This window comes from Anabas testudineus, chromosome 13 (genome assembly GCF_900324465.2).
Source record: "Anabas testudineus chromosome 13, fAnaTes1.2, whole genome shotgun sequence".
In the NCBI taxonomy this organism is placed as follows: Eukaryota; Metazoa; Chordata; class Actinopteri; order Anabantiformes; family Anabantidae; genus Anabas; species Anabas testudineus.
Genome location: NC_046622.1, coordinates 7,168,425 through 7,185,991, shown reverse-complemented (window position 1 = coordinate 7,185,991; position 17,567 = coordinate 7,168,425). Strand labels below are relative to the sequence as shown.

At 38.7% G+C, this 17,567-nt stretch overlaps 2 protein-coding genes across 2 annotated transcripts in view; both read left to right on the top strand.

Moving 5' to 3' along the window:
- The first annotated feature begins 3,254 nt into the window (after nucleotides 1-3,254).
- On the top strand, nucleotides 3,255-5,847 carry LOC113164783 (diablo homolog, mitochondrial-like). The gene is made up of 6 exons (XM_026364267.2): nucleotides 3,255-3,362; nucleotides 3,792-3,924; nucleotides 4,238-4,360; nucleotides 4,590-4,700; nucleotides 4,860-4,956; nucleotides 5,307-5,847. Exons 1-6 carry the CDS (start codon nucleotides 3,319-3,321, stop codon nucleotides 5,513-5,515), a joined length of 717 nt encoding a protein of 238 aa, XP_026220052.1. The 5' UTR covers nucleotides 3,255-3,318; the 3' UTR covers nucleotides 5,516-5,847.
- A 5,206-nt stretch (nucleotides 5,848-11,053) lies between these two features.
- Nucleotides 11,054-17,567, top strand: part of nectin3a (nectin cell adhesion molecule 3a) — a 28,184-nt gene continuing 21,670 nt past the window's right edge. Inside the window, exon 1 of the mRNA XM_026378796.1 lies at nucleotides 11,054-11,174. Within this exon, the coding sequence (XP_026234581.1) occupies nucleotides 11,084-11,174 (91 nt within the window). The 5' untranslated portion in view covers nucleotides 11,054-11,083. The remainder of the gene's footprint in view (nucleotides 11,175-17,567) is intronic.

Sequence of the window (17,567 nt, the reverse complement as noted above, 5' to 3'; positions counted from 1 at the left end):
ATGGTTTATCTTCTTTAGCTTTTCCTAACTCCTGGGAATACTATCAGGCTTTTCAGGATCTAATGTTAGCTGAATAGGACATTGTTTTAGAGTATTTATTCCTTCAACCAGCTGCCTTGCTCAGCTGAGATCTGTGGTTTAAGAGTGCTGATTTTGAGTCAAAACAGTATAGTGGGCATGACAGCAAAACAAGGAGTTGAAACACACACAAAAATGCTCCACAGAGCGGATAGGACCTCCAGACTTATATGATAATTTAATGCAGGGTCAACACTATCATAGACATACGTAGATGGAGCATTAGTTTCTTTGGCCAGTTGGTGTAATCTGTTAGTATGGCCCCATGTTGGACCATAGTTTGAATAGTATAAAATAAGTACAATGTAGTAAATAAAACAGTATTGAATAGTTTAATAATAATCAGTAGAAGAAGAAAAAAAAACAATTCATTATTTTCCATCACATCTAATTTAGCACGACGCCAGTGTTGATACACACTTTCTGTGTCGAGTTTCCAGCAGCAATTACAGCCTATCGACAGTCAAAGTACCTGACAGGAAAAAGCCTTTTTGTAAACAAAGGTTACAAACCTGTTGAGTGACAAGATAAAAAGTAACATAATCAAAAAACCTGATATAAACATATAACACGAAATCAATCTGAAGTACAGCAGTTTAACATGTAGACAATAAGACATACGCATTTCTGTAGGGTCAAATGAAAACAGCTAAAGCTAACTATCAAGCAGTATGAGCATTTCCTTTATCCGGACACTCAGTTGGTTTATTCCTGGCAGGTTCTGCCTCGGCTACACAGATATTTGGATGTTTTCACACATTAGGTCAGAGTGATGTTGCTAGTTTACTACCTTTGATAACCTTGAGATGTTTAGTTACTGGCTCTCTTTGCCTTTTTATGCCAGAAATGAGAACGTCCAGGTCCAACGGCAAGACGCCCAGCTCACTGTCTTTTATCTCTTTTAACTCTCAGAGTTGAAAATACGCGTGGATACGCTTTATATCTCGAAGGTTAAATTCAGCAAGTTATTTTTATGTTCTTGCTATGAATAGCATCATCAGTGAGTTGAAGTGAGATCGGGTCAAAGGTCAATATGTAGGGCAAAGAAGCAGCCATAATGTGCACCTGAAGTGTCAGTTTGACAAAACTTAGTGTGCTTTGTTTGTTTTTCAAATTCACTTTGAATTGTTATTTTCTGGTCTGTGCAGTTACACCGAGGTGTCTCGAGGGAATGTGATGGCAGCGGTGCCACTTTGCAGTCATGATCTGTTTTTCTCCCAGTGGATTTAGACTCCAAACATCACTATTCTCTATTGGTGATGGTTAATTGGTTCATTAATTATTTAACTAGTCTCTGCTGAGGAGTGAAGATGTGATGACATAACAGGTAAAAGTGTTTGTGGAAGTTGGAAAACTACTGATTCAGGGTTCAGTTCATTCACTCAAGTTATGTTGTCTCTTTACTGTCAACTTACATATTGTACCATGTAACTGTAACTTCCCTTGGTAAACTTTGTCATATTCCTGTCATAGCCCATTTCTCAACATGTTTCTCCACTGTAAACTATCAACTAATCATATTAGATTAAAAAAACTTGATCACATGATTACACATGACCAAACAAAGCCTACAAGTAAAACAAAGACAGGAAATCAAAGGTAATCTCAAAAGTACAAAACCTTTGGCTAGGGTTGAAAAACAGAGTGATCATTTATCAATCAGGGCATCAGGACATTATCAAGTCTTAACATTATAAAGCTGCCTCATTATCACAGTTGGTGGGTCTTTATCAAATCAAATAAAAACAACATTTTCTACATTGTTTGATAATTAAGACACTTCAAATACTATTTCTTCATGTTTATTAACCATGTGCTTTTTTTACATGTTAAATTATTTATCATTTCAGGCATTACCAATACACATGTTAGTCACAGCCTATTTGGTAGAAAACCACAGTAGTTCCCAAAATTCAATCAAAAGCTGCACACATGAAACTCAGATTATGTGGGAACAAAACAATGAATAGATTTTTTTTAAATAATGTGGAAATATGACTGTTACTGTGTGACTATGACTTTCTAACTCTCTTATTTGTGACTATGAGTGACACAGATCTGGGATCAGGAAAAATAAATCATCACTTTCCTGCTGATAGTGTGTTCAGTTCTCTCTGATGTACCATGAGGGGATATTACGCTGATAGTCTGAAGTCTTGTTTTGTTTTCTTAACATTATTATGATGATAATTAGCCAGCTATCTGTATCCCTGGGTGTAATAAAACTCCAGTGAAACTAATTAGACTTGATGGCTAATGGCTTCATTAATTATTTAAAGAGCTTTGTTGATTTTGCCTCTTAATTAACACGTGTGGAAAACAATCTTACAGTGAATCACAGCACATAAGTTTAACTCTTTTAACATACTTTCCATGTACAGTATATGCAGTTCGTTCAATAGTTCAGTTACTAGAGCAGTCATCTATGGAGCCCAGCGTCAGTGGTTTGAACCCTTGTTTCCCATGGCTTTCAACCATGATATGAGCCATTTCACTAGATCACATTAAATCAACAATCTGGCCTTAGATACCCAGATACCGCAGTGGATTCCTCGTCCATCATCTTGACCACTCAACAACCGGTCACTTAGCTTAATGTGGTTATTCCAGTGGTACACACATTTCATGTCACGTTTATCCAGTGTATAGTTAGGCCAGCGGTTAAATGTATTTTTGGCTTCAGCTACCCCTAGTGGCCCAACAGGTGCCTAAGTCTATGTTCAATAAACCACCTTCAGCCACTCAAGTGTAACTCATTGTTTTGAGGTCATTGTGTGTCACCAGACCCAGAGGAAATGTGTCAACACACATTGAAGTATTGTTTAACATATTAACCCATGTCTATTATTATTTTTTAACTTTTAACTTTTCACCAGTCAGCCTGGTATTGTGTTTTTTTAGCTGACATCCCATATCTTTAAAAACACAAAACTGACCATCACTAAAAATCTGTCTGTCATTCCTTTTGTTTAAATGGACTAAAATATCTATGATGTGAGATTTATAGAACTGTACTCTCTGTGGATTTCTGTTTCTAGAACCATGTTTTATCATTTCTGTGTATTGTATTAAGCACTTTAAAGTCCCTTTTTCCATCTAAAGTCTTTCTGCTACTTGCTGAACTAAACATAATGTTATAGTTTCCCCACAAGAGGGAAGCAGAGTTCTGTGTTTGTCCTCAGTACAGCAGCGGAACCTTTGCTCTTCGGGCAGACGGACAGTTTATTGTGGCGGACCAACATGGCCGCATTCAAGAGGGGGATAGCCTATTTCGTTTTCCTCAGGTAGGACGTATTTTAAAGTTAAGTAGTTATATACAGCCAAAGTTTGTAATTTCATCTATACACGCAATATTATGCTAAAAAATAAATGGTATTTCTGATAGTAAAAATCCAAAGAAGATACGAGTGTTTGCTTTGTAACAATGCTAGCAACAACAACAGGAAGTTGCCAGTGTACTACTTATACTTGTTTTTATTGGCTAAAATTAGTATTGGCTTGTTTTAAAATGTAGAAAACCATTCAGAAGTGGTTATCTAAAAATAACAATTAACATATGTTAATATAACGCTATTTGAACCTAGTGGATTAGTAATCTCTCAATCGAGTTGTCTTTCGGTTGCGTTGTTCGGTCGCTCAAAGGTGGAAGAGCTCTTGAAAATTAAAGTAAAGTTCCTGGATTCAATCTAAATCTGGTGATTTGTTTTGTTCAGGAGTTCTGCTCGTGTCCTGCTGAGCAGCAGAAAACCTGAAGTCCATAAACTGGGGAAATGGACAAATCTTTTGTACACTAGTGTAGCGTCTTTGACCGTCGGTGCTGGACTGTGTGCTGTACCATTCAAACAGGTGAGACGACGTAAACAAAGTAGAAGATAATATAATAAGAGAAAAATGCCCCATTACAGTGTTGTATATGTCTTCTTTGACTTGATTTTGATCATTATTGCAGTTTTCTAACTGCATAATTATGTGGCAATATTTTATGTATTGTGAGCTAGTGGATGTTAAATGAGAGGATGATACTGCGGGGAACTCTGCATCTGCTCCAATCGTTGTATAGTTACAAACTGACACAAAGTAGTCCCTGTCATAGCTAAATGTATTCACATAGCTTATGTGCTTGTTGTTACCCTTGTTTTCTTCTGTGTCTCTGCTGCAGGTTGAAAACCTCTCTCACGACTCTTTGATCAGACGAGCAGCCTCTCTCGTAACAGACAGTTCAAGCACTTTACTCTCACAGACCACATTGGCTCTCATAGAGTCCATCGTAGAATACACAAAAGTAAGTATTAATTGATGATCTGTGAGAGTTACTGTCAATTCAGTGCAACATGGGTGAATGACATTTAATTTGTGAAAATCAGTAGTGGAGTCATTTGTGTTAGAATGTATTAGCTATAATGTTTGATAAATATCCTCACTCCAGAAAGCCTTCTCCTGTGTTACTCTGCCTAAGTAGTTGATTTTTCAATTTTAAATGTAAACTGTGTGTCTGCCATGTTTGCCAACAGGCTGTTCACACACTTATTGCACTTCAAAAACGATATTTGGCCTCACTGGGAAAACTCACACCAGCAGAAGAGGACTCGATATGGCAGGTGATCATTGGCCAGCGTGCACAGGTTAGTCTATGTTGTGCTTAAAAAGACAGTAGCCATGGGCCTTTCATGTAATTTATTGATAGCAACACAATAACTATGACAGCACCTTTGCAGACAAACAGGGAGCTGTACAGGTATTTGAGCACAACTTTGGTGTTATCATTCTTTCTTTTCTGACAGGTTAATGACAGACACGATGAATGCAGCCGTTTTGAGTCAACCTGGGTCAGTGCAGTCAGGCTGTGTGAAACTGCAGCAGAGGCAGCATACACATCAGGTGGGCAATATATAATGTCTCATGAGTATGGGCCTGATTTATATGGCTGTGTGATCGAATGCTTGGGATGTCATGGTTGCGTCGTTAAGGCAGGTTTTCTCAGAGCTCTTGTTGTGAGGAATGAAAGGGTTAAGCTGTGAATCATCTTCTCAGCCTTTGTACAGTACTGTTTGTGCCTGTTTCCATTCTGCTGCTGTCAGTGTTTCACTTTAGACAGTGTATGGATCATTTGCTGCCACTCGGCAAAGCATTGTGTAAAACAAAAAGGAAGTGATGGACAGAAGTATTTGTTTCATGAACACACCTAATGTTGGCGGTGTTACATCAACCCTTGAACTTTCTGTTTGTAGGAGCTGAGCATGCATCCATCACGATGAGGACAAACATTCAGGTGGCTCAGTCGCAGGTGGAAGAGGCACAGAAACTGTCGGCGAATGCAGATAAGAAGTTGGCCGAAGCTAAAGTTATGGAGGTTGAGAGAATGGCACAATATTCTTCTTCCTTAGAAAATGATAATGGTGAGGAAGAGATACCCGAAGCTTATCTAAGAGAAGACTAAAGTAAATGAACACCGTAGAAAGCATAAAAAGTTTGATACAGTTTGGCGGTGTGTAATCAGATTTTGAGTCTATGTTTGGTTCTGTGATTTTTCCATGTTTCAATCTCAGTATATAATGTGCTCAAATGTGAAGAATGAACTAATATAAGTTAAATAAGTGAATCATACAAATAAAGAATCAAAACTCACAAGCTCTTTTTAAGTCTCTTTAAGTCATTTGAAACTGTTTCTCAACTGCTTTTGCAGCCTGCATTCTCTTTGTTGTTTTGGGATTTTATGTACATGATTTGTCTGAATTCATATTAATAAAGACACATTTAAAAACCTAAAAACTGTTAATGTTTTCATCTTGTTGCAATAACATCAGGAAATGAAACCTATAATCTCGAGTTTACTAGATGAACATTTTGTTTACTGATATGATGTGTTGCTGGGGTTTCTTTTTTGTAGCATTCTGATCCAAATGACTGAAAAACATTTCACCAGTCCTAAAAATAGAGAGAGTGTGTCCACTTACGTCCTTCATTTGGTTGCCATATTGCCACGAGTCGTCTGAAGCAAGGGTTTGCCAAACTTCCTCTGACTTTATTGTTGGTGAAGATGAGAGGGGTCTTTGCCAAGTATGTGAATAAAATATTCTGCGTTGTCCCATTTACTGAAATGACTGAAGCCATCTTGTAAACACCCTAAAGCCCAGAGACACCACACAGTTGGCTGACTCCACCAACACATTTCATGGAGTCCTACTGGTGTTACAGGATTTCCCGCTGATTTCCACTCATACTTTCTTCTAAAAGTTGTTTTTTTTAAGGTAGTGTAGCTTTACTTGTTATTTGTATCTGTTTCACTCACCAGCTGTATCTTCACTGCAAATGACCCATGTCCTGACTCTCTCAGACTTTCAACTCACTGCTGTCATCACTTCATCCACAGTCACATCTCCTTCCACACCACCACCGAACCAAAAAAAAGTCGGTCTAGCTCTAGTCATCATTTAAAAACCTTAAAAAACACGTTTTCTGTTTTTAAAAATAGGTATCCTATTTCCAAGACACAAACGCAGTTATAGAAATCTTTGTCATTCCAATTATGGCTGCAGTGTGGGCAGGCCATTAAACTGACCTCACTTGCACTTGGGATCATTAGCTGAATAAATGAAAAATACTTGGTTCACAAATCACAGTTATAAATAAGTTAATTAAGTTAATCTACCAAACAGTCACCCTCCATAACTTGCCTTAGTGTTAAACCTTCCTCCAGTAGATGGTGATCTACACCCATGCCTCAACTTTTTTCTTGGCTTCATGGCATTAGCAGTTTCAAACCTTGTCACATAAATTACATCTGTGTAGTCTATTTCAAATTTTATTTTTATTTTTTAACTGACTTATACTGCTGTTATTGCTGTTTGGAGTTGTGAGAACACATACCATGGATATACAGGATACACAAGTGCATACTATTGTATGCAGAAGTTTTGGCATCCCATGCCAAACTGCATAATGTAGCAGAGGAGGCCACAAACATTCTCACATCAAAGATTACTGGAAATGATTTACATTGGCCTCTAGACTCTCATACATTAGACTTTGCAAAGACATTTCGTTGTTGTTGCTGCCATCAGTTTTAGCATTTTCTGATTTTCTTTATTAAAATATTTGTCTTTTCCCAGTTTAAACATTTGATATGTTTTTAATGTTCTATTGTGAATGTGTTAATGAGATTTGCAAATCATTGCATTCTGTTTTTATATAGCTTTTACACAGTGTCCCAACCTTTTTGGAGGTTGTAGTTTTGACATAGAACAAAGAAGTGAATTGAAAGCATTTCTTTTTACACGTTAACACTTTCTTATATATTTATTTAAAATGTAGTAAAACTTAACTACAGTAATAGTAGTTCATGATCATATTGCTTATAACATATCATGATCATAATTTACAATTCAGCAATAACTCAGAAATGACTGTGTACAAACACTTTTTGTAGCCAGCTGAGACTATTCTTGATTCAGGAATTTTCACCCGCTCTGATCTGCCAGATTTTAAATAATATTCAGGTCGGGGAACTTTGAGGGTCGTTCCAGTGGCTTCAGCTTGTGTTTCTTGAAGTAGTTTGTAGTGGAGTTGGAGAAATGCGTTAGATCATTGTCTTGTTGTATAAGCCAGCCTCCTTTCTAGACTGACTGCAGAGCATTTTCACCCACAATTTGTTCATATTGATTGGAATCCATTCCTTTTCTCTTCGAAAAACAGTATTTCCACGCCCTGTTTAGCAGTTGCTAAGGTGTTTGTATCATCATATGTTTCTTCTGTTTTTTCTCCAAGCACACTTTTGATAATTGTGGCTCAAAAAGGTCAGGCAGGTAAACGTTTCTGCAGCTACACTGAAATCATTTGAGAGTTTTGATTTGCTTTCTGTCGAGCAGATGTGAGGTTTTATCTGAAACCTTTATTCATCTACCAGAACTTGACCTCACTTCTACAGTTTACCTTTAATATAATTTCTTAACCATGTTTTAGTATTACATTTCAAGCTGGGACAGTTTTAATATCCTAAATTCTTTCATACAACTGTATTTGCAGGTGAACTAGCATCAGCACGTTATACAGCACAGTAAGACTGTGCATCCGTTTTAGTATTTTAGTATTGGTTTGAACTCCAAACACTAATCACCTGCACTTTCCACGTATCAAAATAAGCTTCCTAAGTTTCCTGAATTACAAAGAGATTTCCTGCCAGTTGTTGGTGACTCCCAGAGACAGTATAGAAAATGTTTAGCAATAAACACAGACAATATAAGAATGACATTAAAGAATGAAAACAAAATGCACGGGCAGAGGATGATAAATAATGGGCAAAATTAAACTACACATAAAACTATTCACAACTTACTGGCATATTAAGAGTGTAGTGTGGTGGAAAAAAGAAGAAGATACTGTAAAGAGTTGACAACGTTCTTTGTAAGTTTAATTGTTTATTTTTTGCAAAGAAAACAGCAAACCTGAGCACAGAGAAATTAGCTCCTGACTCTGAGAGTTCATCCTGTACAGGAAAAAGATATTAATATTAATATTGACTGTATATGTAGGTATATAGGGTACTTAGTTTCATATCACAATTTTCTGGCCCCTTACAGCATCCACTTTGAAGAGCTATTACAATGAAAATGGGAAGATTTGTCTTTTCATATACTTCCTCAATAAGCAGCAACGGGGTCTGTTCATGTCTGATCAGCCTGTGGTAACAGATGATCAGAGGGAGCTCATTATGGGGAAGACCTGTGTGGAGCTGCAGACACAAGTGTGTAGCATCAGCAGTGAGGTGATCGCTCTCTGCTCTAGATGGTCAAGCTTTGGCAGGGGATGGGACCATGAGTGTGGATACGGGCAGTGGGGGGTTTTGAGGTGTGCAACGACTGGCTCACTAATGTGACTAGTGAGGAATGTTGTGTTTAACAAAGGCTGTTTTCACAGACTGTAAAACCAAATGTCCCAGACAGTCTGTGTGGATGTGTACCCACTGGTCACAGGGGAGGTGGTGCCAGTGCAGCCTTGCCTGCCTGTAAGAAAAATGTAATAGTGCTTACCTAGAAGTATTTCTGCAGTATAAAACCTCAGTGAGGTAACCACAATTACAAAGGTCATGGGCCATAAATGCTCATAAACTATTTAGTGCCACTGCGGGGGTTTGAGTATTTATGCAGCACCAGTTATGGTGTGAAATAATCCTCACTGAAACAATTTCCCTGAAATTGGCGATATTAATGCATTAAATGTTTTGCGCAAGAAAATAAGTGAATTATCATCTCATACAGACACCAGCCTCCTCGCTGCACTGACTTTCCTGTTTCAATGCAAAGTAGCCCAGGAGTCAAGATTGATCGGTGAAAAGGGCAGCACTTTCACCTGGGGATTTATAGCACTTTGAGGATATAAATAAACCACCAGAGGGAATAAAGGCAGGGGGTATAGTGTGGTGAAACACCATGGGTCATGCTTTAATCACAGTGGAGCTGAGCTGCGGCACTGGAACAGGGATGGGGTTGAATTTTTGCGGGAGATGGAGGCTCCCTGCAGCGTTCACATCCCCTGATGAGGACTCACTGACACAAGCTTTTCCGCTTATCTGTAGTGAAAAAATAATAATATGACGTCCTCCTAAAACTGTTGAAAGAGCAAGTTTATCAGTCCATGCTACAGTGCATGATAATAACACTGTGCTGCACAAGACGCCGGATTCCCTGAGTTCGTAAAAGCTGTAATTATCTCAAAGAAAAGAACAATGCAAGAGAGTTTTTCATTACCACTTTGTTTTAGGACAGAGTAGTCTCGGTGTGTCTGTGTTGGAGCTGGAATAACAATCAGTGAAGTGCTTTAGTTGCTTGTGACTGCTTTGTCCTTCAGCGGCTGGTCTCCTGGGCTTTATATTAACTTTCACCTTCACTTCCTTGTAGTTTCCCACCGTTTTAGAATTGTTTCATAACATTAGTTATACATTGTCTATTATCTGATTCAACAGGCTCCAACACAGTGATCATTGACAAAATATTTCTGTGCAGTTATGTCTGGCTAGAGGTACAAAAATATTTCTCCTTAGAAGACCCACAGTGTCTTCTAATTTACTAAAATGCCACTGAGCTACTTTTATTACATGTGCTTTAAGCAAACATGGAATTTGGAGAGTATATTTTATATTTTTCATTTTTCAACTGTGCCCAGTGGGTGTCTTTTTTATTATTAGTTGTTTTTTATGGTTGTTTTATGTCTTTTGAGTTCTGTGACTTTCAAACAAGAGCGGGATTATCATCACTTCATACACGGGCTCTGAACAAGGGGCCCCTTGGTAAACCCATTCTACCACAAATGCAACTGTACCACCACTATATTTACAGGTGAACTAGCATGTGCATATAAAATAAAGCACAGTATGACACACATATGAGATACACACATTATAAGGATGAAATAAAAGAAAGAAAACAAATCCAAGGAGCAGTGGTGTGACTTTTTTTGTGTAATTTTCCATCTCTCTGTGGCCACTTTGTGATCTTTTGATGTTCTGTTGTCAATTTTGATCATTTTTCAACTGTTTGTGCCCATTTGTGTGTGTCTTTTGTGGTCTCTTTATGGGCATTTTTGTGTCTTTCAATTGACTGTGACTCCCAAACAAAAACTAGCCCCATCAACACCTACAGACGCCCTGACCTCCGGGGGCCTCTTGGGGCAATCCGCAGAGATACAAAACGACTACAAAGACATGCGGCACAGCCACAAAAGAAGCAAAGAGATGCACAAAACAACCACAAAGTAAAGCAACACTCCTACAGAGGAGACGCAACAATCACAACAACAACACTAAAGGTCTGCACGTCCACGAACAGATGACTAAACTGTGTTATGATGGAGATCAAACGCTGATTGTTGGGACCGTGCGTGCGTGCGTGCGTGCGTACGTCGTGCGTGCGTAGCCTACGTACGCGTGTGTTGTCCCGCAGTGGTCCAGCCCACGCGGACCGGTCGCTATGGAGAGCAGGAGGACGGAGCGGGGAGAGAGCGGAGCGGAGTCATGGAGGAAGGATCACCGAGGAGGAGCTGGTCGTCTGTCGTTAGCGGACTGCGACTTTTAACCTCACTTCTCACGCTGTTCGGACTTATCTGTGAGTTAACGGTCCCTTTGTCTTCTCTTTTTCTTGTTGTTTTGTTTATTTATTTATTTTTTTTAACGGTGAGCGCTCGGAAAAGTTGCCGTGTCTCTGCTCCGAGCGTCGCCGTTAAGTTTGCTAAGTTAGTCCCGGGTTGAAAACCGCTTTTTTTATTTATTTATTATTATTTTATTTTTTTGTTGATTTAAAACGAGCTGTGTTTCGTTTAAAGCCTGCTGGTTTTTATTTTAGCTAACGGGTCTCGTCTGTGGACAGCTATCCCAACATTACGTCGCCAGGAAAGTAGCTGTTGGCGTCAGTGCCCCGCTAGCTAAACCTCGTTTGCTTTTCCCATTGAATGCAGCAATACTTAATGTTAACGTACATCAACAGGAGCTACTTCTAATTACACAGGTTGATTTTCAGACTAAATTACCCCACTCGAGACAGGAGACAACTTTAGGCGCAGCACTGATTTGGTGGTAATTATATGCACATTTTTCCAGCTATCATTACTTCACATCTCGACTTAGCTAACCTTATTCAAGGAGTGCTGGGGAAATACCGGCTGCTTCCCTCCCATTCAGATGGATAGAAACTCATTGAGATGCAGCAGTGATCCGTGGTGCATAAAAATAGAAACGAAATTCAGTGTTCTTGGTGTCAGATACGGTGAGCAAAGAGGAGCCCCTTTGTGAAAAGTTTGCCAAGTGGTTGGATATAGATGGGGGATGAACGTTATGTGATACTGAGGAGATGCAGCGTAGACTTCTTTGGGCGTGAGGTGTGTCAAGGGAAATTAAGACATATTTCAAGAAAGGCACTGCAGTCGCCGAGTCTGGAAGTATTGACCTGCAGTTGGCTGCATACCAGCCAGAGCACCTTCAAGTCTCTATACTGTCCCGAGGAGTGCAGCTGGGCAGCTTTGCTATACCCTAGACTCGAGCTGGGATCACAATACACAGCTAAGACAAAAGAAGGGACAAACACAGATGGGTACTAAAGTACATACTGCTCAGGAATGCACCAGTTGTTTTATTTATGGCAATAAAGGCTTTGCAAATATGTTTAGTCGCCTCTAAAGAAGGACAAACAAAAACTTTCCTGCTTTGGTCAATTGTAATAAGTGACATACTCTCACTATAACAGCCACAAAAGGGTGTTTTAAAGTTGCCATCACCAATACCTTTAATATAATGCTGCAATAAACAGTTGGTGTTTATCATGATCAGTGAGCAGGTTATATTCTCTGTTAATCTCTTAACTCTTTGGCATATAAAGAAAATCCTATCTTGCATTTGCATCTTATGCATCGGAAACATTTCTTCCTTGGTATAGCCTGACTAGTGTTTTATGTTTGAGGCAGAAGTGATGTGCAGATATATGACATAAACTTTGACATTATTACATAATAATAAAATAATATAACCATCAGTTTTGATGAAGTCACTACAAATATTTTGATTAATTGTGTTGAAGGCATGCATTGAGTGGGACATTTCTAGAATGTGACCAACTCTGTAAAGGAGAAACTTTCTAAGTGACTTCAAACATATGTTTGCTGTTTGTGTATTTTAATGTCTTGCTACTCATTGTCGGACACATTGTTCTAAGATAATATTGGCAGATTCATCAAGCTTTCTCTGCTGCCACCGGTGTCATCTCTCTCTTGCTCACACAAGCTTGCAACACATGCTTTTACTGAATCCTCTTCATACCATACTTTTTCTGTCTACAACCACAAAACACTGGTTCATAAATCAACTCATGGATGTGATAAACAATACGCTGCTGCAAACTGATCAGATTAGTCTCCAAACAAGCTGTTTGGTGCTATATGTGTGTTTCAGTCCAACTAGTCACCTTGACAGCCAACTTTGTTAATTATTAACAGAGAGGACAAATCAGGAAGTGAAAGGTTAGTTTAGGTGGTCGGTGCCTTTGTGACTTAGGCATACTGTTGTGTGTTAAGGAAAGCACGTGTGCAGGAGGACTTTATGACACAAACAGTTTGGATGTACGTTTCCTTGCCTATGTCATTTTCAGAACTGAGTAGTGTTGACAGGGTTGTGAGGAGGGGATTTGTTCAAGGCGTGGCTACAGGCTGTGAGGTCTGTAATTGAAGACCGTAGTTTTGAGGTTTCTTCTCCTGAGCCTGCATGATTCACAATCTAAATAAATAATCTAGTAATGGAGCCACCGAAATTACAGACTCAAAACAGAAATAGATTTGAAAAAACAGTGTACTAACTCAGCAAATGTTGGTTCTTCAAGAGGTTAATGTATTTCAGTCATTATTAATTGACAGCAAGATGTGGTGAAGAAAGTAGGTTTGTCATTGAAAATGTTATTCACGAAGATCTAGCTTTGTCACCACGGGACATAGGGCAGGTCACGTCACATCTTTATTAGGATCTTCTGTTTGGGGGACAACATAATGCAGTTGTCAGAGTGAATATTGTGTTATAGGTGTACAGGTGCAATTATATGTCAGCCTGCCTTTTTGTTTATTCACTTAATTTTAGTTTTTTCAGTCTTTCGATAAGCAATGATTTCTTATTCTTAAACAGAACTTAATAAAGAAAACCAACTTGTGATCAACTGTCTAAATATATCCATAGATGCCACATTTTCACTGATGGCTGGTGTTAATTATCTACACTGGTTATTACTTCTGGATTTATGTGCAAGAAAGGGATTTAAAGTTTTAGTAGTTTGGTGCACATCTGTGTGTCGCAGCTGTTGCATCCATCTGATCCTCTCATTTGATGTTAAAATCTTGGTTGTGAGGCAGCAGATTGAAAGCTCCTAATCACATTAAAAGCATGCAGTGTTTTCTTTTTGAAGGAAGACCATCAGCAGATGAGTTGTACTGCTTTATTGTGGGACGTGGAGGCTGTGTGTGGGGTTCAGGGAGCAGGCTGTGGTCACCAGCTCCTGTTGACTCCACCCTTTGCTTCCTCTACCCCGACAGATGTGACTGACTGTCAGAGGCTTTGTACGGAAAGCTGTTCCCTGGTGGGCTATCAATGAATTCAGAGCTTTAACCCCCAGTATTAGCTTGTCCCTGGACTTGTCTGTAACCAAGATAAATGAAAAGGTGAAAAGACCTGTGAAACAACAGTCAGTTGTTTTAGTTTTAGCCTACTTCAACTACTTTCAATGACAATGAGCCATCAGTGACTTGTCTATTTAGGATTGCCTGCAATAAAATAAATCACCCTAAATAAAGATATAGATTTGTTTCCAAGCATCTGTTTTCGTTGGTATTGCAATATAAAAACAGTAAATTCTCAAGTGTGATCCTGGAAGAAAGAGGGAAAAATAGGTTACCAAAAGTTGCAGATTAAATAACTGTCCATCAACTAGTTAATTGATTTGCTGTTTATTCACAGCATTACGTTCACGTTTTCCCACCATTTGAGATTTGATTACAGCTCTTGCAATCACATTACACTGCCTTTTTCTCCACCTGCTCTTTATTTGATGAGGAACAGAACAGTTTCCAGGACGGTGGCAGATGGAAACATTTGCATGTTTTTTTTTTTATTTTAAGCCACTTGTGGATGTAAATATGACTTATCATAGATTGCTTCAATCAACACATACACCAAAAAAACCTTCTTTCTACTTGTCTGCTTCTGTATTGAGCTGCATCTGCACATTAGTGTACCTTACCCATTGGCATGGATTAGGTTTTAGGCTTGATAGAAGTTTTATTCATCGATCAGCTACAACATCAGCACTACCTGGTGGTGTTAATGTTGTGGTTGATTAATGTAAATTCACAATACACAGAGTTATATTTGACCCTCTTTGCAGTTTTATAGTTTTACACACATACGTGATAAAATATTCTACAGCCCGTCACTGCAATTTTATGCATTTTTTCATCAACAAATCAAAAAGTCACTTAAAAAGTATAGTTGAACATTTATTTCAATTAAATGAAATTAAATATTTGTAACCTAACTTAAAGATCCAATGCTGGAATTAATGGGTTTGTGCTTGAGTACTACAGACAGGTTAGTGAAGTTGGAAAGAAATGAGAGACACGCACTTGAATTTGGCCTTGACATGGGATTTAATGGCAATGAGACAAATATAGACTCACACTAGCCTCAATTTCTAACCTAACGTCTGGTTTCGTGAGCCATTTACAGTCTTGGTGGCACTTACTGCTTCGTGTGTACTTGCGTATTTAATCCCCATTCCAACTTTGGGAGATAGCAGTCAATACAACCGCAATGCATGGGTAATTACCCATTTAAAATTGGAGGAAAGTGGGGAAATTCTGAAAAATACAACACCAGTACAAGTATTAGCAGTGCTATTTTTGCTATTTTAGCTAGTATGCCTTGTCTACTGAATAAATCTTAGAAAGACAGGAATTGTTTCAGTCACTGAGTCAGAGGAAACTGTGCTGTATAAATGGCTTCCAGACAGTCCTATGGTTAATTACCTACTGTGAATGAACAGAGGGAAACATTTTAAACCGTTTTTTGCCTGCTGTTTTCAGAAGTCAGAGATTTTCCCCTAAAAGAGCAAATCGTAGTACATGAGGTAAAGGTCACCTGTATACACAGTCGCTTCACAATCCATATTAAAGAACTATACATGCAGGATGTGCACAGTCAGCAGTTGAAGCCCCAGGAGAGGAGCACTGGGGTTATGGGAAACAGGTGTGGCTGCTTTTCACCACTCTTATTTGTTTCACTCATTCAGCTGTGGGGATGTTATGGTGTTTGGGATGAGCACACAGTGTCAGTTGTATGCACTCACACCCTCTGCCACCCAGGTGGGAGATTATTAACACCCACAAGTCAAATGCTGGGTAGTGTTAACCGTCTATCTGTAGCATTACCTCATCTGTTGGTACACAGAGAATAGTGACATAAAGTATGCTGTGGCAGATAAAAAGAATCGTTTGTTTTCCCACCAATGTTTTTGCTATAGCTGCAACCTGAATCTCCTTCTGTCTTCAATCCAGATGTCAATGCATTTACATTCGGTAGTGTGCTGTCAGTATTACACCCACCTACACCCTGGTTCTCATGGTGTTTAGTTAGTTTCCAAACAACAGTAGGATATCTGGTTGATTTCAGCAAAGTCAGTAGACCACAAGTCTTTTGTTGAAGTTTTAATTCTCCTTAATTCTCCTTTTCCATAGTTGATCATGTCTTTTTTAGCAAAGCCTTTGTTATGACTTCTGCTGAAACTGATAATCCAGGCCATTTGGCTGTGACAAACAATTGAATTGAGCAGTGAAAACATATAAAGTATCTGACTTGCACCATCCCAGCATCACAGCAGGAAATGTTCCTGCATGCATTATTTATAATAATGGATCTGCTTGTGAGTGACGGTTGAGAATTGTTCCTTGTAGTAACAGTCCAGCATTTCGTCCGGGAGCACTCATATCATTTCAAGAAGATTGTTTCCCTGTGAAACTTATTATTTTATCAGAGCTTGAGTTCAAGTTTTCTACTTTTCATCACATTATCTGCCTTTCTGTGTGTGATAACATCAGCCACCAAATCCCAGGATAAGAGAGACCTGTCCCTTACATCAGAGTTTCCTGATTTGTCTTACTGATCAGCCCTGGCACTTGATGCAAATTTGTTGTAGTAATGGTTTGAATAGGATTTTGCTCATTGGAATCCCTGCTGGTATTCAGCTAAATCATTCTGTATTTTCCTGCCAACTCTGCTACACCTCTTGTTCCATTATTTTAGGTTTTCATGTTTCTCTTTGAATAGCAGACTCTCTGTTCATTTTTAAACTGAAAACATTTTCCCTGCATAGTGCCCTTTCAAATAGGAAAAAGAGTGACAGATCACCACTCATTTCGAACATAAGATGATACATAACATGATAGTTCAGTGGGGTTTCTATTTTTTGCTTCTCCTTGCATTGTGAAAGGGATCACAACAAAAAAAGTAGCCAGTTCTATTTAGGGCTTAAAAACAATGGTAGAATATCAGATATTGTACAGATTGAATGTCTTAAAGAGGAGGACAGCCATGTTTGAAGCTATACTTCAGTCATTATGGGAACACTGTGTGAAACAAAACATGTAATCTAAGTCCTTTAAATACACTTCTTACTTACTTTGTTAGCCTTTTGGGAAATTGAATCTGATGTACTCCTGCACATGTAAGATTGGTTAGATCTCTTTAATTTCTGGCTAGTATATAGTGCTTATTTAAGTGTAATAGTTTAGAGATAGGTGTGGGATAAATATCAGTATAATGACGTCAGGGACAGGGTAAACTGAGAGTGGCTTCACACATTCACCAGGTATTTGAATGTGTTTGTGTCTTACTATAGCGGCTTTTTAGTCACAAATGGCCAAGGCAGCAAACCCTTTTTTTCCTTCATTGTTCAAAAGGTGATAAGTGTAAATGA

Coding starts and splice junctions, on each gene's coding strand:
- LOC113164783 (XM_026364267.2), top strand. CDS start 3,319: ATGGCCGCATTCAAGAGGGGGATAGCCTATTTCGTTTTCCTCAG. Junction 3,363..3,791: donor GCCTATTTCGTTTTCCTCAG/GTAGGACGTATT, acceptor TGTTTTGTTCAG/GAGTTCTGCTCGTGTCCTGC. Junction 4,957..5,306: donor AGAGGCAGCATACACATCAG/GTGGGCAATATA, acceptor TTCTGTTTGTAG/GAGCTGAGCATGCATCCATC.